Here is a 22,929-nt window from a genome sequence, read left to right as displayed (position 1 = left end):
GGAATCTGATCTTACGAAGAGATATTATGGGCCAGAAGAAACAAGGTACTAAGTGGAACTGAGAAACAATGCTTGTATTCACATCTTTAGAGAGCTCATATAAGCAAGAAGTATTTAAGTACTCACTGGAGTTCACATGTTTGGGAGATTTCAGGGTTTAATATGAGATATCCGAATTCACACCTCCCTTGAAGATCTTAGGGCCAGAGAGCACTCTGGGAGAAACCCATAATCCCACTCTCTTTTACACCCAGCATAAATAGAGCTTCAGTGAGCCACTCCAGTTAGTTACTTCGCAACATTCCCAGAGGTCGGAGAGGAGCACTCTGGAAAGAAGCCCACAAGCCCTCTCTCAGAGGCAAGAGAGATTCATTCCATCAGGTTTGCTGGCTGGAGGCTGAAGAAAACAGAGGCAGAAGCAAAGGACAAAGCTGCCTCTTAGAAAACTAACCGGGCCCAAGGAAAGAGATAAGAAATAAAGATCTGAACTTTTATTGTCTCCAATAGAGCCGGATTAGTTTTCTAAGAGGCCTCTCTCTCTCCTTGGTTATAAGAGCTCTTGCAGCTTTGTCCTTTGCTTCTGCCTCTGCTTCTCTCAGCCTCCAGCCAGCAACAAGGTGAATCTGTCTTGTCTTTGAGAGAAGGCTTCTGGCTCTCAATCTCCCAGAGTGCTCCTCTCCAACCTCTGGGAATGTTCTGAAGTAACTTCTTGAAACTCTAAGAGCTTCCTCTATATATATGAACTCCCAAAGGTTGACTCCTCCCGAGGGAGGGATTAAGGGAGGTGTGAATTCAGATATCTCATTCTAAACCCTGAAATCTCCCAAACAGGTGAATTCCAATGAGTACTTAAATACTTCTTGCTTATATGAGCTCTCTAAAGGTGTGAACACAAGCATTGTTTCTATCAGTTGTACTTAGTACCTTGTTTCAGGTTCTGTTAACACTAGGATTCCAACAGACTAGTTTAACAAGATCACAGTATAAAGAAAAAATAGAGGGCTAAAATTGTTATACATTGACATAATAGGTTACTTAGAAAATCCACTGTTCTCAGAAAAAGTTAAACCAGGAAAATAGTAAGATTGATGATATATTCCACATTAATAAACAAATTAAATATTATATTCATGAAATTATTTGTTTATAATTATGTTCATTTAAGAAAAGATGTTAATAGAATATTATTATGCAGTACAAAATGACAAGGAATTCAGAGAAACCCAGGAAGATTTGTATGCACGGTGACAGAGTAGAACTATCAAGAGAATATATACACAGTGACCAGTGACTACAACCATGTAAATGAAAAGATCACTAAAAACATGTCAAACTGAGCAACAGGGTAGGGAGGGGAAGGGAAGTTCATCCAGGATTCTAACCAGTGGTCACAATCTTATTGTAAGCTGCTTTCATCTGTAGATGGTCAGTTTGCTGAAGACCCAGTTCGAGTATTATGGGTGCTGAGTACTCGGGTTCAATTTCTGGTTCTGCTATTTATTACTCTTTATGACATTACACAAATTGCTTAACCTCTCTCATGAAAAATGGGACAGTGACATAGTGGATGGACATCTGGCCTTGAAGCCAGGAATTCCAAAACTGTGATCTTGTAGACATGCTCTTGACCAACCTAGTGATGCACCTCTCCAAATTTAGCAAGGTTGGTTCTCAGATGGATGGGTCACATTTATGCCAAGATACGAGGTCCAAGACTCTGGTTCTCTCAGTATCTTAGGTAGCTCTCTCTAACTATCTGTTGCAAAGAAAGCACCAGCCTGCAATGCTAGGAATTTGAAGCTCCTTATAATGGGTGAAATCACCTGTCTAGAATGCTATCTCTAGTCTAGATAACAACTAAATTCCTTTCAACTCCAAATCTCTGATCCTTTGATCACATTTCTGGCCAAGCTGGAATAAGCCTCTTTGAATTTAGCTAGGCTGATGCCCATGTGACCAACAGGAAGTCTGTACCAAGGTCATTTTCAAAACTAGATTTAGGCCCAGATTTTGAGAATTCAGGATCACTTCCATTCTAGTGTGAAGTATTAAAGGAAGACATTTGTGGAAGAAGCAATACAATTCTTTTTTTTAGTTGTAGGTATTTTTTATTCTCTTCCAATTGACCAATTGGCATTTATTAAGTATTTACTGAATTTCCAGTGTTCTTTGGTGTTCAGGATACAAAAAATAAGAGTATAAATACCTTCTTCAAAGAATTTTATAATCTAGCCAGGGAAACAATGTAAGTATGTACCAAAAAAGATGCAAAATGATTGGACTTAGAATTGTGGGGAGGCATTTGTTGCTTGAAGATCAAGGAAAGGCCTTTTAGAGAAGTTATTCCTTAAAACAGCCTTGAGATAAACCAGAGATTTCAAGAGGTGTGTGGTGGGAATAGCCTTTTCAAAGACATGTAATTGTGATAAACTAGTTTATCTAAATCACAGGAAGGAGGGAAGGAGGGAGAAGGAGAGAAAGATGTTCACTAAGAATGTAAGAATGGAAAGGTAGATTGGGGACTTGTTATGAGGACATTTAAATAACAAAGTTTTTAATTGACCTGGAGATAATAGAGTCATTAGAATTTATTGAATAAGAGAATAATAGGGTGAAATTTTAGTTTTTAGGCTATAGGAAGGATAGCTTGGGGAGAGGAAAAGCCTGACCCAGAGACCAATTGGGAATTTATTTCAATAGTCCAGGCAGAAGGTACTGGGGATCTAAACTTAAGTGATAGATATGTGAGTGCAGGGAACAGAGCAAATTCAAGGGATAGAAACAAGATTGGCAACTGAGTGTATGTGTGAGAAGTTAAGAATATTAGTGTAATCATTCAGCAACGAGTGCTAGCACATATTAGGATATCTGTGTGTGGGACAGGTCTGGTGCAAGAGCCCCTTCCCAATTAGTCAGAGACATCATTAGGTACAAAGAGAAAGCATTTATTTAATCCCTGCAGGGAGAGGTCCAGACACACGTGGGCACCATTGCAACTCCCACCATGTGCTTTTGGAATCTGGCCAGCTTCTGGCTTGTTCAGGCTTTAAAAGCAAAAGACTCGAGTCTTCTCATTGGATAGACTAAAAGGACGTAACCATCCTTGACCAATGGCCACCAATGCTGGTTCATTCCTCCAGAGATCAAATGACCTCCCAAAGGTCCCAGTTCTGAAAACAGGAATCATGTGACAATACTGAGAAATACTTCATCCAATCAGTCCCATTTAGTCCCCCCTTTTTGTATCAGTTTGAAGATTTCTCACCCCAATATATATATATCCTATCTCAAGCAGTCCAGACCCAGACTCATTTGGGACAAAGGGACAAAGGTCTCATCTTCTGGAGCTGCTTCAGGCTGACCAGGGGCATATAGCTGGCCCTACCCAGTGGGGTCTGGACCGAAAAGGGGAGATGAGTGAGTTGTAGGCAGGGGTGCTCACAGCAGCAGCAACAGCAGCATCTGTCGTGAATGTCAGAATCAGGTCTCAATGATTTTCAGGATGACCAAGTAGTTGGAATTTCATGGCTCAGTGTCTAGAAGAAGCAACTCTCACAAGTATATTAAAATGCAAGGACTAAATATGAGTAAAAGAGAAAGAATAAACAAAAGTAGAGTTAATAAAGAGGTTACTAAGGACAGTAACCAGGAAACCTACCTGGGAGAAGATGAGGGGGAAATGAGGCTAACAAAAATGTCTCTCATCCAAATAGGATAGATACCAAAGAATGTTTTTCCCAAATTCTTGCTTTTGTTTCCTCAAAGGAGTAGGTGCAATGGGTAGAACATATACCCTTCAGTAAATATGACCTCTCCCACAAAAACCCTAAAGCCTTAGGCAGAAAGGTTGTTACCCAATTAATACAGGTATTAACAAAACAAAGCAGTTTGAAGTCCCTGCAAGGGCCACATGCAGGCCCTTTTTAGAATTTACTTACCTGGGAGCTATGTGAAGGAATGCTGGAGTCAGGGAATTAAAGTTGCCATAGTTAGGGGCAAACAATCAGCAGCATGTAGTTTGTAAACCTGCTTCCCTTCAACAAGTGAATTTCCCTTCATTTAACAACAGAAACCTCTCTAGGTCCATGGATAGCTGGCAGTTATCATTTTCTCTGCATACTTAATGGGGAATTGTTTGGGTGTCAAAAATTCTCTTTCCGTATAGTCCCCCATGATCATGCAAAACATGAAAGACACATTTGAAGACAATATAGATCTTTGATAAATAAGTCAGGCATCTAAGATTAGGGTTCCAGAGACCCCAAGGACCTAGCCCTGCGTTCCATCAACATATAGTGTAAAAGATATAATAGCAGCAATCAGAAAGTCCTCTAGGGCTGGGCTGCAAATTAAAATACCTATATACTTGTATTGTGTTTTATATCTTCCACTGACCACTTGTTCTGATTACAGACATTTGCTATAAGAGGAAAAATCAGGGACATGATTTATTTAAGGCAGTTTTATTTCAAGTAACTGTCCTCATTTCTAACCATTCCACCTTAAACCAGACTTAGGAATAATCAGGTGGATTCTCATTCAAAAGAACACCACTGAGAAATTGAGTCAGAAAGATCCTATCTTCAGCTGAGACCATTCATTCCCAAACTGAGTAGCTTGTGGCATATTCCTTTCAGATGGCAGAGCACTGGTTTGATGAGCTATCTAGATAGTCATACCTGAATTTAAAACTCCAAATAAATATCAGCTGCAACCCCAAAAGATTTTATCTCCTACAGCAATTATCATTAATCAGAGCTTCAGATGAATCTAGCTCTCAAGGATCACAGTAAGAAATTCATCCTAGAAAGTTCACAGTTTATATAGCTTATCCTTCTTATCTAAGTATATGGTTTTAGATTCAACATTACACAGATCATTTTGCTTTTAGAATACCCAATACAGAGAAAGATTCTAAATTGCATATTGTCTATCCTGTTTCCACATAAAAGAAACTATCAGATTTAACGTTAATCTCTTCATTCTAAAAAAAAAAAAAAAAAATTAAACTTTTGGAAATAACCCTATCAAATTATCAGATCAGATTAAAATTCTGCTCTAGGTTTTTTTTTTTTAATCATCATATCCCTCTAACAAAAAGACTGTTATGCACCTAAACATTAAATAATTTGCTGACGACAGATGGGATATCTTAGTAGAAATAAATTGCTTTCAGAAAACTCACAATTCCAACAAACTTCTTAGAGCAACTATAGACTTGAAAAATAAAAATAAACCATTCATTTATTAATACCATGTAAATGTAGGTTGTTCCTTTAAACAATAGAAACAATTAATGTTTGAAACTAAAGACAGGCCCCAACCTCATGGAGTATCTCCTTTCCCATGGCAAATGGCAAATTCACTATTGTGAATTTTTTCCCCTATTTTGTTCCCTATTTCTGGGAACACCAGAACCTCTTCTCACACCATCTCTTCCTGTCCCATCTCTTTCTCTCTCCTTCCAAGGCCTACTTGCTCAAACCTTCTCTGACATACTTTAAACACTCCCAAACCAATACTAGATGCTCTATTTAAACTATTAATTGCTTTTGCAAATCAATCTTTGTTGTCCATTATCTTTAAATCACTTTTTTCTTAAACTTCAAAATTTTCAAATAACTTTAACCAAATTTCATAAAACTTATAAAAACTTATACCCAACAGAGCTGACAAATTTTTTAAGGCATAATTCAGTTTACAAATTACCCAATACTTCTAGAAAGCAACATACTACCTAAGTAGGGAGATACAAACACCACCTCCCCCCCAAGTTAAGCTACTGACATTTTGTATTAATAACTGTATTTTAACTTAAAACCCAATCAAATACAACTTTAAATTCCCAATAATATAAAACTGCTTTTGCTATCATATTTCAAATAATGAATTTCACTAAACAGCATAGTTTCTTTCTCTCCCTCTGGCCCCACATGGCGATTATTCCCAATGGACTTTTCCTAAGCTCCAACTTTGGCCAGTTTTGGAACCTTCAGAAAAGTCAGACCCTTTTCTCTCTCTCTTTTTTCCTAACAAAATCTAGTTCACAGAACAAACATGACAAAGACATTCTGCACAAAGACACACACAGACAAAAATCACATGGAAGAGACTTCCCTATTTTCCCACATACAACAGAAATAGCTAATTGCACTTCTTTTTTTCTTTTTGCTCTGAAGATTTGAGTTGGACTGTCCTCTTTTAGAGCATCCAATCTCACCCCCTGGTCTTCAGCAAATGCACAGCCAGTCCTCCAGGGTCAGAAGGAGTTGCCCACCTTCACAGCCAACTATAGAAAACCCCTATCCTGTGCCATAAGCAGAACTCCTTAATCTGTCTCTCACCTCTTAATCTGGATCACCCAAAACTTGATCCCAGGACCCACAAGGATAGTTCAAGGACACATTAACAAATAGTGCCTCTAGGATCACGCGTGCATGGCTCTCTCACTCAGGCTTCATCTTCGAAGACTTGTATGACTTGTTTGTATCTGAGTGTCTTTGTCTCCCCTAGGCCCATTCTTCACAGAGAGGGAGGCTGAGAGTCTGATCTCAAGGTCGGTTGGAGAACCCAACCTGGCGCCTACCTTGAATCAGGGACCCGAGCCATCTCTCTGGGAAGCCAGATCCAGGACAAGCCTCCATAAACTGTGGGACAGTTAATTTACCAATTAACCAATCAGAGACATCATCAGGTACAAAGAGAAAACACTTATTTAATCCCTGCAGGGAGAGGCCCAGACACCATGTGGAAGCTATCCCAACTACCATCATATGCTCCTGGAATCTGGCCAGCTTCTAGCTTGTCCAGGGTTTAAAAGCAAAATCCTTCTCATTGGATAGACTAAAAGAACATAATCATCCTTGACCAATGGTCACCAATGCTGGTTGCCTTCTAGAGGTCATGTCACTTCCTGCAACTTCCTGTATCCCCGTTTCAAAGTTCATTCTTCCAGAGATCAAATGACCTCCCCAAGGTCTCAATTCTGGAAACAGTGATCGTGTGACAGTACTGAGAAATACTTCATCCAGTCAGTCCCATTCATCTGGATATAGTGAAACATTTTTTTAGTAGGGATCTTAATAGTCAAGTATAAGCATTCTGGTGAGGAAACTCCCTCTACTAAAAGAGATCCACAATCGTTCTATAGCTTATAGTTTGTGTAATGATTGGGCCAGTGAGATACTTGATAGTTTGTCCAGTGGCACACAGCCATATATGCCAGTTAGTATTTGAATTTAATCTTCCTGACTCTGAGGCTCTCTTTCTGATAGGCCACTCTGCCTATCCACACTAACCATTTGTTTACAGTAATATATTAGCTATTACCTAATCATAATTTGAACCAACAATCTTGGTTATTTTTGTGCTTAAACCCAATAGTAATTTATTTTTCAAATTATATGTAAAGATAGTTTTCAACATTCACTTTTGTGAATTATAAGTTTTAAAGTCATAAGATTTTGAGTTACAAATTTTTTCTTCTTCCTTCCCTTACTTCCCCCTTCCCAAGAAAAGCAATCTGATATAGATTATATATGTGCAATAATTTTAAATATATTTCTACATTTGTCATGTTGTGAAAGAAAAATTAGAATAGAAGGGGAAAAACCATGAGAAAGAAAAAGCAAATAAAACAAAAGTGAAAGTAGTATGCTTTGATCCATATTTAGTCTCCATGCTTATCCTTCTGGATGCAGATGGCATTTTCCATTCCAAGTTTATTGGAATTATTTTGGATCACCACATTGTTGAGAAGAGCTAAATCTATTACAATTGATCATCACATAATCTTACTATGTACAATGTTCTCCTAGTTCCTCAGCATCAGTTCATGCAAGTCTTTCCAGGTTTTTCTGAAATCAGCTTGCTTATCATTTATTATATTGCATTACATTTATATACCATAACTTATTCAGCCATTCATCAAATGATGGCATCCACCCAATTTCCAATTCCTTGCCACCACAAAAAGAGCTGATATAAAGATTTTTGCACATGTAGGTCCCTCTCCTTCTTCTATGGTCTCTTTGGTTTACAGATCTGTAATGACAGACCCCAGACTGCTGCATCAAAGGTACACAGTCTTTTGGGCATAGTTCCAAACTGCTTTCCACAATATAATCACAATTTCACCTATAATGTATTAGTGTCCCAGTTCTCCCATATCCCCTCCAACATTTATCATTATCTTTTCTTATCATCTTAGCCAATCTGAGAAGTGTGAGGTGGTACCTCAGCGTTTAATCCATTACTCTTTAAATAATATGGCATGTAATAGGAAGGTTGTTTCATTGAGGAACTTAGGCTGCTTGAAATTTTAGTCTCTAGTGCTATTGATGGTTGCCTTTTCTATTATAGGAGAGAGTCAGAAAGGAGAAATCATTCATTAGCTCGTCATGCGGACATCCTTGCTGCTGTAGAAACAAGGCTCTCCCTGTTGAATATGACTTTCATGAAGTATGTGGATTCCAATCTCTGTTGCTTCATTCCAGGAAAGGTAAAATAATGGGAGACTTAAGAACTGCCAAATGGTGGATCCAGTTTTTGTAAAACTGTTTTAACCAAATGTAGGATTTTACCATTTTCATCAGAAATTTCCTCTATCATTCACGTTTATATTGACATGTAAACACACATATTTGAGTCACTATTCAAGTATATAATATTTTAATTAACTAAAGGTTTACTGATATCTCTAACTTTATTAATGTTCCTATCAATGGAACTTGTGTGATGTTTTTCATATTGTTGTTTCAAAAAGATATGTGGTAGAGTTCCAAACCTGGAGTTGTGGAGGGGGAAAATGCTTTATTGAGACACATTCAAAACTAAGTCCAGTTAATATTTAATATAGAAATATACATACTATGTCCCTTTCATTAATATATTTTAAAAACGTCTCAGGAGTTAAAGTGTTTTATGTATGCCTTAATTGCTTCACTTATATCAAATAAGATAATATTTGTAAAGCACTTAACACAGTGCCTAGCACATAAGAACAATCTATAAATGTTAGTTGTTATTGCTATTATTATTCATTATTACTTTGTGATTTCAAATTCATATGATCTAAAGTCAAGTAGACTTTAGGAAAAAGGAGATCAGAAATTGATCTTTATTTTGTCGCTTATTAATTTTTACAAAAGGTTTTGATAAGGAAAAAAGTTGAAACTAGTAGTTAGTGAGGTTTCGGAATTATATAAATATGAATTGTCTCTTATCCTTTTTGTCTTATAACCCATGGATAGGTGACAATACAATTTGTCAAATTTCCCTCAGACATTCACTTTCTGTGTGACCCTGTATGATTTGCTCAGACTCACATAGATGCTAAGGTGCCAGGCAGCTATTGGAACCAGGACTTTTGATTCCAAATACAGTACTTGCATCATTTATTATGGTGCTCCACAGTAAAACCTATGGCCTCAGGTGCTTATATGCAAATGCACAAAGTATGCACATAACAAAGATATCTAATAACTGAGGTAAATTTGTCCTTCCTCATATCCATTAAAAATTGGTGAGATGGATTTGAATGTTGGGTAGGATGTTGAGTAGAATATAGCTTTAGCTGACTATGTCTAATTCAAAAGCAATAGAATGGATAAAACAGAATGAATGGAAAAGACTAAAAGTAAGGGGAGGGAGTGTATTTAAATGAGAAAACCTGAAATGAAAAAAGGTAGAAGTGGGAAGGAGAAGTATGGGGACAGGCATTTGGGTATGCATTAATGGAGAAAGGAGAAAAAATACCAGGAAAAATGAATAATTGAAGGAACAGTCAAATCAATGCAAGAAAACCTAAAAGATAAGCTCAACTGGATAATAAACATCCAGTGTATGAAAATTTTAAAATAAGATTCTTTTTTTTAAAAGTCCAAACTTTAAAAGTTTAGTAGTTAGGAAAATATCAATGCATTCAAATGCATTGAAAAAAATTTATAAAAATGAAAAGTAATCTAAAAGACTATTGAAACTTTAGGGAAGGCAACAAAGAACAGAATAATTGTAAAAAAGAAAACCCATGGGGCAGCTAAGTGACAGAGTAGTTAGAGCACCAGCCCTGAAGTTAGGAGGACCTGAGTTCAAATCTGGCCCCAGACACTTAAATACTGCCTAGCTATGTGACCCTGGGCAAATCACTTAACCCTAATCACCTCAGAAAAAAAATCCCAGAAGATAATGCAAGCATGTTGGCAGAGAAAGCATGTAGTAGAGAAAATACATAAAGTTGCAGAACAATAGAGAACAAATTTTAGAATTATCAGTATAGTCTTAACAGCAAAAAAGAAACTCAATCTGGCCATTGTATTTCTTTTTATATATATATATATATCAGCTTTTTTATTTTTCAAAATATATGCAAAAATAATTTTCAAGATTCATCCTTACAAAACCTTTATTTTCCTTATTTTTCTTTCTCCCTCTCTACCTTTCCTTTCCCCTAGACAGTAAGTAATCCAATAAACATATTTTCACATCAGGCTACACAAGAAAAATCAGAACAAAAAGGAAAAAAAAATGGGGGTGGGGAATAAGCAAGCAAACATAACAACAAAAAAAGTGAAAATGCTATGTTGTGGTCCACATTCAGTCCCCACAGTCCTCTCTCTGGGTGCAAATGGCTTTTTCCATTATAAGTCCATTGGAACTGTCCTGAATCCACCTCGTTGAAAAGCACCACGTCCATCACAGTTGATCATTGAAAATCTTGTTGTTGCTATGTACAATGTTCTCTTGGTTCTACTTACTTCATTTAGCATCAGTTCATGCAAATCTCTCCAGGTCTCTGGAGAGATCATCCTGTTGATTGTTTCTTACACAACAATAATATTGCATCACATTCATATACCCTAACTTAGCCATTCTCCAACTGATGGGCATTCATTCAGTTTCCAGTTTCTTGCCACTACAAAGAGGGCTGCCACAAACATTTTTCCACATTTGGGTCCCTTTCCCTCCTTTAAGATCTCTCTGGGATATAAGCTCAGTAGAAACACTGCTGGATCAAAGGGTATGCACACTTTGATAACTTTTTGAGCATAGTTCCAAATTGCTCTCCAGAATGGTTGGATGCATTCACAATTCCACCAACAACATATCAGTGTCCCAGAGATGTATAGTGGTACCTCAGAGTTATTTATGACTAGAAATTTCTTCATCTAAAAATTGTTTGTTCATATCCTTTGACTATTTATCAGTTGGGGAAAGTCTTGTATTCGTTTAAATTTGAGTCAGTTCTCTATATATTTTCTTTATTTCTCTAAAATATATAATAATAAAGAAATTATATAAATTTAAGGAGTTGTTATTCAAGAAAATCTTTCAGAACTATCAAGAGTACATTACACTCCAAATAGAAAGAATTCATAGAGGGCCTCCAAGGAGAAATTTAAAATTGAGCTCACCCAGACACACCATTGTCCAATGTCCCATAGATATTATTAATTCATCATGTCCAAAACTGAATTAATCTTCCTTCCCACTTCCCTCATATCTTGACTTCCTTATTATTCTCTAGGGCACCACCACCATTCTTCAGTCAACCAATCTTACTACGAAGTATTATTCTGAATTCCTTATTCTCTCTCATCCTTTATATCCAAACTGTTGCCAAGTCATGTTCATTCTCCTTTCATATAACTTCTCTTGTATGTCATTTCCTCTGACTTGTGTCATGTCTATTTGGCTTGAAGTCCTCATAACCTTGTCCCTTCCTACTTTTCCAGTATTCTTATACTTTTTCCACCATGCACTTTACAGTCCAGTGATATAGGTCTCCTTTCTCTCCTTCCATAAGACACACCTGTATTCATTTTCACAGGCTGTTATCCTTGTCTACAGTGTTTCCCTCCCAGTCTTCACCTCCAGGCTTTCCTGGCTTCCTTCAAGTCCCCATTACAATCCAACTTCCTACAACAGTCCTTTCCTGGTCCCTCCTAATGCTGAAGCCTTCCCTTTGAGATTACCTCTAATTTATCCTGTGTATATATTTTGCATGTATATAGTTCTTCACATGTTTTCTCCCCATTTGAATATGAACTCATTCAGAGTTTTTTTTTAACTTTTTTTTTTTTTTGTATTCCCAGAACTGAATAAGAATAAGCACTTAATAATTGATTTGAACAAATAAAAAGTCCTTAGAGCTGCTAGGAAGAAGAATCAAATTAATTATATACCATCAGGTATCATTCAGTATCACCAGATTTGTCCACTCTTTCAAAAACAGAAAAAGCTGAAGTAATTGGAATATGACATAATTTAACAAAGTAATGTTTAGATACAGCTGTTACTTTCTGGTAAGTATAGCAAAAAATAGAAGACAAATGTAATTTAATATATATAACATTAAAAGAAAACAGACTGAGTTTCACTGTTAAAAAAAAATTTAGGTATTTCATTTGAAATGCTAATAGTCACATTATGGTTGTAGCAGTGATGCTATTCAGTACAATTGAATTCAAATTAAACTACATTGAGAAATAGGAGTCTTTAATATCCTAAAAAGGAATGATTATGGATATTTTTCTATTTAAAATTTACATATCAAATCAAATTTGTAAATTACCTTATACTTTTACCAAAAATAGGAATAGAATTATTAGCAATGTCAAGAACTAATTAATTTTCCCCATACACATTGCTAGTGTTTCTTTTTGAGATTACCTCCCATTTAAATATACCTTATAGGAACTTAATTGTTTCCATGTTACCTTCTATGATAATGTGATCTCTATGAGGGCGAGATTATATTTTTACTTTTCTTTAGAAATCTGTGGTTCAGCACAGTGCTTGAATCAGTGTAAATGCTTAATAAATGTTTGTTAAATGGTGAGATTTATTTTGCTCTACTGACTCTGCATATTTGTAACAAGAATTTTGTTTTTCTTTTTTTCAGTGGTACCTGGGGGGAAAAGAGGTAGAACATAGATTGTAGTTCATCGAAAAAATTTTAAATTTAAAAAAAAATCTATTTTGGTTTTTAACTCACCATTGTCAAAATATAATCAAGCAAAAGGATAAACGCAGATTGCAGAGTTAAACAGATTAATGAATTAACTATACCATACAAATATAGTAGAGATGTAGTGGGAAAATGCTTTTTTCTCAAGTAAGCAGAGTGCTTATAGGAAGATACCATTATAAGAGGATTCAGAGATTTCCTGATCTCCTGAAAACACTAGATCAGGGCTTACATATACTCTAATCTAAGGATGGGGAAAACTCACCAGTAGACTTTCCTGCTAACCCAGGAATCCACGAAGAAGACAACAGAGACCTTGAGAAGGGGACCTGGCATAGCAACTGAAGCCTAGGCAGCCCCTGGAGCCTTCCAGAGGAGCCCCAGCATTCTTTGCTCCCATGACTGCTGGAGAGCACCTTAGAGGCATTCTTTGTGGGTTCAGCATCTCTTCCCTGCAGAAGCAAACAGCATTAGAGCTCAACATATTCCCAATCAGTGGCTGGCTACCTGAGCCCAGCTCTAAAAAGAACAGCCGCTGCTGCTAGGTCCAAGTCACAATAGCCCCTAAACTCAATCCTGGTCTAGCAAAGAGAAATGGTCTTGATCATTCTAGTTAAGATTTATTGTGGCAACAGTGCTAACTGTATGTAAGAGAAAGACCAAGGCCCTGAAGCCTAAAACTGGGACCTAGCATAACAGAAGCCCTTGACACCCAATCCCTCCAGATCCCTAGCATCTGTATGGCATATAATAAAGCAGAAAGAACCCTTATGAAGAGAGAACCCCCCAGGCAGAGTTCAACCAGAGAGGAACCCTGGAGCCTCTTAAAGAAAGGGCCTTATCCAACCCATTGTAATTAGCCTGAGGCAGACCCTACCTACCCACTCAGTTTCGTAACAACCCAACACTGGTATTAGGAGAGCCTGGAGAAAGAATGGGAAAACTAGGGAGTAAAAAATGACGAGGAAAGCTAACATCTTAGAACAGGTGATAGAAACTCATTAAAGAAATGAATACCCTGGAGAGTAGTAAGACAAGAAATAAAAGAAAAAAAAAATCAAGAAATAGAAGAAATATGCATCAGTCTTCACTCTTGACTTTTCTTTCTGGAGATGGATAGGTCGTTAAATTGTGAGTCTTTTAGAACTGTGGTTGGTCATTGTGTTGATCAGAGTACCAAGTCCTTCAGAGTTGATTATGGGGATTTTCTTAATATAGACTTTAATTTTTCACTTCCAAATTCTCTTGCCTTCTCCCCCATTCAGTGAAAAGGCAGAAAAATCCAAAACCTATTACAGATATGTATAGTTCAGAACATTTACAAATTAATTATATTCCTCCCATTCCCTTAAAAAAAAAAGTGAGAAAAAAGTAAACTTCAAAATGCACTTTCAGGCCATTAGTTCTCTATCTGGAGGTGGATAACATGTTTTATCATGGGTTCTTTAGAATTGTGGTCAACCATTGTGTTGATAAATTACTAAACTCTCAAAGTTAATTTTTTTACAACATTGCTGTTACTTTATAAGTTGTTCTGGTTCTGATCACTAACTTTGCTTTGATGTATACAAGTTCTCTCAGTTTTTTTCTGAAATTTATCATTTCTTGCAGCATAGTACTATTCTGTTAGCTTCATATACTATAACTTGTTCAGCCATTCCCTAATTGATGGGGATCCCCTCAGTTTCCAATTATTTGTTAAGAGTTAACATAAACATTCTTAGACATTTGAGTCCTTTTCCATTTTCTTTGATGTATTTGAAATAAAAACTTTTATCATGATTATCAACTGGGTCAAAGTATAAAAGTACAATTTCATCGCTTTTAGGGCACAGTTCCAAATTGCTTTCTGAAATGTTTAATTACAATTCCATCAACACTGCATCAGTGCACTTATTTTCCCATATCCCCTACAGCATTTGTCCTTTACCTTTTTGTGATCTTGGCCAGTCTGATAGGTATGAATAGATACTTAAGAATTGTTTTAATTTGCATTTCTTTAAATATTAGTGAAGGAGAGCGGTTTTTTTTCTTTTTTCTTTTTTTTTCTTTTTTTGCTGAGGTAATTAGGGTTAAGTGACTTGCCCAGGGTCACACAGCTAGAAAGTATTAAGTGTCTGAGGTTATATTTGAACTCAGGTCCTCCTGACTTCAGGACTGGTGCTCTTATTCACTGAGCCACTTAGCTGCCAGAGAGCATGACTATTAATAGCTTATATTTCTTCCTCTGGAAATTGCTTATTTATATACTTTGACAATTGGGAAATGACTCTTATTGTAAATTAGATATAGTTTTCTATGTTTCAGAAATGAGACCTTTATCAGAAAAACACTGCAAAGATTCTTCTCCCTCCCTCCCCCAGTTTCACACTTTTTGTCTCATTTTAGCTATATTGGTCTTACACAAAAACTTTTAAATTTTCTTTTATCAAAATTATCCTTTTCATTTCTTGTGAAACTCTGTCTCTTCCCCCCTCCCCAGTTCTTCCCCTATTCATAGATCTAATAGGTAATTTTAAATTGATTCCCTTGATGATACTCCTTCATATGAATTTTGTTATGATTTTTTTCTAATTCTATAAAATAATTTTTTGGTTATTTGATTGGTATGGCACTAATAAGTAAAATAATTTAGGTAGTATTGTCATTTTTATTATATTAGCTTAGGCCACTCATAGGAAAGTTACTATTTTCCCAATTATTTAGATGTCTTTTGTTTGCATTGCATATTGTAATTTTGTTTCCCTGTGGGTCTAGCAGAAAGACTTCAAAGTACTTTATACTGCCTATAATTATTTTAAAAGGATTTTCTCTTATCTTTTTTTTGTTGGTGATATATAGAAATTCTGATTATTTATGTGGGTTTATTTTATACATATAACTTTACTTTAGTTAATTCTCTAGGATTCAAAAACCACCATCATGTCATCTACAAAAAGTAATAGTTTTGTTTCTTTTAGTTTCTTGTATTATATTGAGTAGTAATGGTAAAAATGACATCTTGTTTCACCCCCTATCTTATATTGGTAAAGATTCTATATTATCCATTTATTACTTATTATTTTAAGGATATTTCAATTATCCTTGTTTTCCAGTGTTAACAGAAATGGGTGTTGTATTTTTTCAAAAGTTTTTCTGTATCTACAGAAATAATGGCATGATTTTTGTTGTTAATGTTATCAATCGTACTTATCATTTAACTAATATTAAATCAGCCCTGCATTCTTTGCATAATTCACCCAGTCATAGTATGTGATTTTTGTCATCTGTAGCTGTAATCACCTTGCTAGTATTTTATTTAAAATTTTTGCATCAGATAATTCTGAGGTACCACTATACTCCTCACATATTATCTAAGGTAACAGGAAAAAAATCATGATAAATGTTGAAGGGGATATGGGAAAACTAGGACATTAAATACATTTTTGGTGAAGTTGTGAACTGATCCAACCATTCTGAGGGAGCAGTTTGGAACTATGCCCAAAGGCATCAAACTGCATACCCTTTGATCCAGCAGTGTCTCTACTGGAATTATATCCCAAAGAGATCATAAAAGGGGGAAAAGGACCCACATGTACAGAAATGTTTGTAGCAGCTTTTTTGTGGTGGCAAAGAATTGGAAACTGAGTGGATGCTCATCAGTTGGGGAATGACTGAACAAATTATACTATATGAATGTTTTGAAATGTTATTGTTCTATAAGAAATGATGAGCAGGCTGATTTCAGAGAGACTTACATCAACTGATGCTAAGTGAAATGAGCAGAACCAAAAGAATATTGTACATGGCAAGAAGATTGTGTAATAATCAATTCTGATGGATGTGGCTCTTCTCAAGAATGAGATGATTCAGGCCTGTTCCAATGACTTTGTGATAAAGAAAGCCATCTACACCCAGAGCGAGGAATGTGGGAACTGAATGTGGATCACAACATAGCATTTTCTCCTTTTGTTTGCTTGCTTTTTGTTTTGTTTTTGTTTTTTCTTTTTGAGCTGATTTTTTTTTTTTTTGTGCAGCATGATAATTATGGAAATATATATATAGAAGAATTGCACATGTTTAACATATATTGGATTACTTACCATCTAGGAGAGGGAGTGGGAGGAAGAGAGGAAAAATTTGGAACACAAGGTTTTCCAAGGATGAATGTTGAAAATATCTTTGCATATATTTTATAAATAAAAAGCTATTATTTTAAAAAATAAGATAAAAATTTGCGTCAGTATTCATTAGGGAAATTGGACTTTTTTCCTATTTTAACTCCCCAGTTTAAGTGTCAAGTGCCTATTTGTGACAAAGAAGGAATTTGGTAGGATTTCTTCAAACTGTAGTATTCTAATTTAATATTGGAATTAATTGTTCTTTAAATGTTTGGTAGAATTTGCTTGTAAATCCATCTGGCCCATAGGTCCTTTCTTAAGGAGTTTATTTATGGCTTACATAATTTCTTTTTTCTAAAATAGTGTTTTTTTAAGTATTCTGTTTTCTGGTAGTCTATAGACATTGTATATTTTTGTAAATATTTATCCATTTCATTAAAATTGTCAGTTTTATTGACATATAGTTGGGCAAAATAGCTCCAAATTTTTTATTTCCTCTTTATTGTGAATTTACTTTTTTTTCATTTTTGATTTTGATGGGTTTTTTTCTTTTTTAAAAATCAAATTAAGTAATAGTTTATTAGGGCTGGGGGTTCTCCCCCCCCCCCCCCCCAGAAAACTAGCACCTAGTTTTATTTAATCTGTTTTACTTTCCCTTTTGTCAACCTCTCTTTTTATTTTCAGGATTTTTATTTTGATATATAATTAGAACTTTTTAATTAGTTGTATTTTAATTTTTAATTGTATGACCAATCTGTTGATCTACTCTTTCTCATTTTTATTGATATGTGTTCAGAGACAACTTTTCTCCTAAGTTCTCCTTTGGCTTTATCCCACAAATTTTGATATGTTTTATTGTCATTATCTTTAATAAAACTGTTGTTTGTTTCTGTGATCCTTGACCTACTCATTCTTTAGAATTAGATTATTTAGTTTCCAATTAATCCTTAGTCTTTATTTCATGGGCTCCTTATTAAAGATTTTTATTGCATTATGGACAGAAAAAAGATGTTTCTAAAATTCTGCCTTTCTAAATTTGCTTGTAAAATATAACCTAATATATGGTAAGTTTTTGGGAAGGTGCCATGCATGATTGAGGTAAACTTCTTTCAATTCCCATTCAGTATTTTCCAGAGGTCTCTCATATCTAAATTTTCTAAAATTCTGTTTATCTAATTAACTTCTTTATTGTTTTTGTTTTTATGGCTAGATTTATCTGTGTTTAAGAAGGGTAGGTTGAGGTTCCTCATTATGTTTTTACTTTTTAATTCTTTCTGTAATTCAACTTTTCTTTTAAGAATTTAGACGTGATGGTATTTGGTGTATACATGGATAGATACTAATTTATTATAGTGTCTTTTAGTAAAATGTGATTTTCTTATTTGTCTCTTTTAATTAAAACTTTATTTTGCTTTGAGATCATGTCATTTTTATTTCCACAGAATAATAGATTCTGTTCCAGACCCTTATTTTAATTCTGTGTGTTTCTTTTTTCAAGTGTATTTCTTGTAAACAGTATATTGCTGGATTCTGGTTTTAATTCCTGCTGATATATCTTCTTCCATTTTATTGGTGAGTTCGTCTCATCCATGCTCACAATTATGATTGCTATGTTTCCCCTATATCCTATTCAATTACATGTAACCCTATCCCCCTTTAAGAATCTGTTTTTTTCTGACTACTGTCTTCTTTAATCTATACCTTTTTATCTCCTTCTCTTTCTCTAAACCTCTTTCCTTCTTAAACCCTATTTGGTAAGATGAATCTCTGTATCCAGCTGTGTGTATATGTATATTTTCTACTTCTTAAACCAGGTCAGATGAAAATAAACTTCAAGTACTGTCCATTTTGCCCTTTTGTGCCTGCCCATTCTATAACCTCTTCTTTGCATATTTCAGTTATGTGAGATAATTGTCTCCATGTTCCTCTTCTTTCTCCCCTCTCCCAGTGCATTTCTCTCTTACCCTTTTATTCTTCTTTCAAGATCATCCAAACAGAATCACATGTAAGCTCTTTATTTAGTTGGAGTCTCTTTGCACCCCTGGTGATGATAAAGTTCTGAGGAAATATATTTATCATCTCCCCATATAATAATGAAAACTGACTTTTTATTCAAATTTGCCTTTTATTTTTTTCTTAAGTTCTATCTTTGAATGTCACATTTTCCATTCAGCTGTGGTCTTTTTATCAGAAATTCTTGGAAGTCTTCTGTGTCACTGATTGCTCATTTTTTTATCTGTCTAGATTTATACTCAGTTTTGTTTTACAGTTTATTCTTGCTTGTAATTCTTGATCTGTTGCCTTTTAGAATATTATATTCTTTATAGTGGTGACTCCTAAATATTGTGTGATACTGACTGTGGGACCGTGATTATTGAATTCTTTCTTTCTTTCAAGTGAATTCTTTCACCTCTGAGTTGCTTTCTGGTTCTAAAATATCTGGGCCGCTTTCCTTTGCAATTTTGTGAAATACAATGTCTACACTTTTTTTTCATGTCAGTCTTTTGACTTGATTTTGTTATTTCCTGATACCTCACGGGTTCCTTACCTTCCATTTGGCCAATTCTAATTTTTAAGGAATGACTTTCTTTAATGAAGTTACATACATATATTTTTTCTTTCTTTTTTTTTTTTTTTTTATTATAGCTTTTTATTTACAAGATATATGCATGGGTAATTTTTCAGCCTTGCAAAACCTTCTGTTCCAATTTTTCCCCTCCTTCCTTCCACCCCCTCCCCCAGATGGCAGGTGGACCAATACATATTAAATATGTTAAAGTATAGATACATATATTTTTTCAAACTGTTCATTCTCTTTACATAACTTTTTTGGATGATTCTCATTACTTTTCCCATTTTTTCCTCTAACACTTTTACATGGGTTTTTGGATATTTTTTCTGATTATACATGTGCAATAATTTTTTAAAATACACATTCATGAATCATGTTGGGAAAGAAAAATCAGAATAAAAGGGAAAAATCACAAGAGAAAGAAAAAAAAAAACAGAAGAAAAAGAAAAAAAAAGTGAACATACCATGTGTTGATTTATATTTGGTCTCCATAGTTCCCTCTCTGGATGCAGATGGCATTTTCTGTCCAAAGTTTATTAGGATTACCATGAATCTTACTTACATAGTTTGTTGAACTTTTTTTTTTTCATATCTTTCTTTAGCATTTTAATTCTTCTAGGAATTTTTGATGGACTTAAGTCCAGTCTGCATTCTTCTTTGAGGCTTTATTTGTAGGTATTTTAAAATCTTCTGTTTTAGTCTTGAGCTTCTCTGTTACCATTGTTCCTCATAAATAGTTGGATTCTTTTATATATCTGTTCTTTTACTTAAACATACAACAAAGTTTCAGAAATTTGTGCATAGTACTCAGGACCCAGTAACTCAGTTACAGCCACACCTCTCCACATTAAATCTGTGACCCAGAACTAGGTGATAAGGAAGTGTATTTCTGTATCTCTCACATACGTGTGTATGTGTTGTGTGTATTTCCTTTTTTGACTGGTTCATTTCTCCCTACTCCTTCCTTTATTGTTTGTATAGATGTCTACTTATGCATTAATTATGAGATGATTTTCCTTGCCCTCCCCTAATGTATTCCTCATTCCTCTTTCCAAATTTATTTTTTTTAATTATAATAACTTTTTATTGACAGATCTCTTTCCAGTTTTATGATAATCAAGACATAATAGAACTACTCCCATGTTTTGTCCAATTAGAATCTCTCTGTGACCCGTGATCATTATAAGTTTCAGAAGAGACCCATATTTTATCTCCCCATATTAGAATTTCAGCAGTTTATCCTTACTAAACTAGTCACTTGTTCCTTCTCGTTTAACCACTTTAATGTTTCCTCTTTTTCTCTTATGATTCTATGTTTGAACTTCAAAGTTAGTATATAACTGATGTCTACATCAGGAATGCTTGAAAGTCCTATTTTCATTAAAGCTCCATTTTTTTCCTCTGTAATATTATACTCAGTTTTTCAGTGTAATTTATCCTTGACTAGAATCCTTTAGCTTTTGGAATATCACATTCCAGGCTCTCTGCTTTTTTACAGTGGTGGCTGCCAAATCATGTATAATTCTGATTATAGTTCTTCGGTACTTGATTTATTCACATATTGTTTGTTCACTTTATTTGTTAGCTAGAAACTCAGGATTTTGCCTATTTTGTTTTTGGGAGTTTTCATTAGGAGACTTTCTTTAGGAAGAGAAGTGGTGGATTCCTCTTCTTTCCCCTTTGTTTTTCTGGTCCTGGGAAATCTGAGCAGTTTTCTTTTAATATTTCCTAAAAGTTAATATTTAAACTCTTTTTTTTTCAGGTAGTCCATTCATTTTTTCTCCTTCACTTTCTTGGTCATTTGTTTTTCCTATGAGACACCTTATATTTTCTTTTTTTTTTTTTTAACTTTGTTTTAATATTCTTATCTCATGGCATCATTGACTTCTCTTTCAGTCAGTTAATAAATATTTATTAAATGCCTAATATATGGTAACAGACACTCCAAAACACTGAAACTATCCCCTTTATCATTTCTTACAGCACAATACTATCCTATCATCTACTATAACTTGTTTATCCATTCTCCAGTTGCTGAGCATCCCTTCAGTTTCAAAATCTGTGAAGAGCTGCCAAAAATATTTTTTTAAACTATGGGTCCATTTCTTCTTTAATCTCTGGTCTGTGAAAATGATTCATCATAACTTTTTTTCCCTCAGATTTCCCCATCAGGATTCAGTCTGGTGAATTTTGTAGATCTGTTTGGAGGAATTTAATGGGGGCACACTACTCTGCTATTTTGACTCCGCTTCCATAGCCTTACTATGTTAACTTCTCTAATGATGATATAAATGTATATTATAACAATTTTAAAATATCATGTTATATGTATCAAAGAGGGGGAAATTTTAGTTTAATTTTAAATAATTTAAAGTAATGAAACTGTCTTAGGAAAGTTGTATGAAACCTGTAGCCATTTACATCTTTGATAGGACTATAAATTAATCTTTTTCATGATCAATAAGATTATAAAACTAATTATAGATCCATTGACCCCAAAGGTATAATTAAAAGTCAGAAAATACTTACCTTGTTCCAAAGTAATCATAACTGTCTTATTTATAATAGTATGTCAAATGAGAAGTGGACAAATTAATTGTCACATATCAATATAAAGGAATATTAGGCAGTTTTAAAATGACAAATTCAAAGAACATTAAGAAATGAAAAAAGTACAAATAAAACAGAACTGAAATAGCCTTTTCGGTGACTACAACCATTTAAAGCAAAAAACTTTATATGCATACAGTTTAAAAAAGGACAAATCAAAAGGGGACATGAAGGGAGTATTTTAAGGTGTTTATTATTAAATAATTCTGATCATATGATTATAAAAGGATTGGGTTTTGTTTAATTATTGTGCTGTGACATATTTTAAAATATTTAGTCAGTCCTCTTAATGTGTCCTCTAGATATTAACTAGTTTAGAAATGTCAGTCTTACCTTAACTAGGTGTCAGCAAGAAGAGCAATAGTGTAATCTATCTCTACTACTTCTTGGGGTTAGTCTTCCCTTTAAGGATGAAACCATCCAGTCAATATTTTATTGACTCAGATGACTAAAGCTTAGGCTATTGGCATCACTTCCTGATCTCCAGAGTATTAAAACAGACCCAAGGGAGGTTTTGGCATTTCCTGATGATCAGCCAAATGAGTAGGATAGGCAGCTTGGGCAGGAGAGCTTAGTTCAGCTGAATCAACTCTGGGTGTCCACAATGCTGACATAGCCTTAGGTAAATTATCTTTCTCCTGCTATGGCTAAATTAATCTCCTTTTATTGACTGTTGAATT

At 34.8% G+C, this 22,929-nt stretch overlaps 1 protein-coding gene across 3 annotated transcripts in view; it reads left to right on the top strand.

Moving 5' to 3' along the window:
• FBXO28 (F-box protein 28) overlaps nucleotides 1-22,929 on the top strand; it is a 62,446-nt gene that overhangs the window by 24,745 nt on the left and 14,772 nt on the right. For 2 of the 3 annotated variants that reach the window (XM_031967061.1, XM_031967063.1), the window contains exon 3: nucleotides 8,362-8,500. In XM_031967061.1, coding sequence (XP_031822921.1) covers nucleotides 8,362-8,500 — 139 coding nt within the window. Of the gene's footprint in view, nucleotides 1-8,361; nucleotides 8,501-18,565; nucleotides 18,640-22,929 lie in introns of all 3 variants that reach the window. The other variant, XM_031967062.1, reaches the window with a different exon arrangement.

This window comes from Sarcophilus harrisii, chromosome 4 (assembly GCF_902635505.1).
Source record: "Sarcophilus harrisii chromosome 4, mSarHar1.11, whole genome shotgun sequence".
Lineage (NCBI taxonomy): Eukaryota > Metazoa > Chordata > Mammalia > Dasyuromorphia > Dasyuridae > Sarcophilus > Sarcophilus harrisii.
Note: the sequence above shows the minus strand (reverse complement) of the source record. Positions and strands in the feature narration are given on the sequence as shown.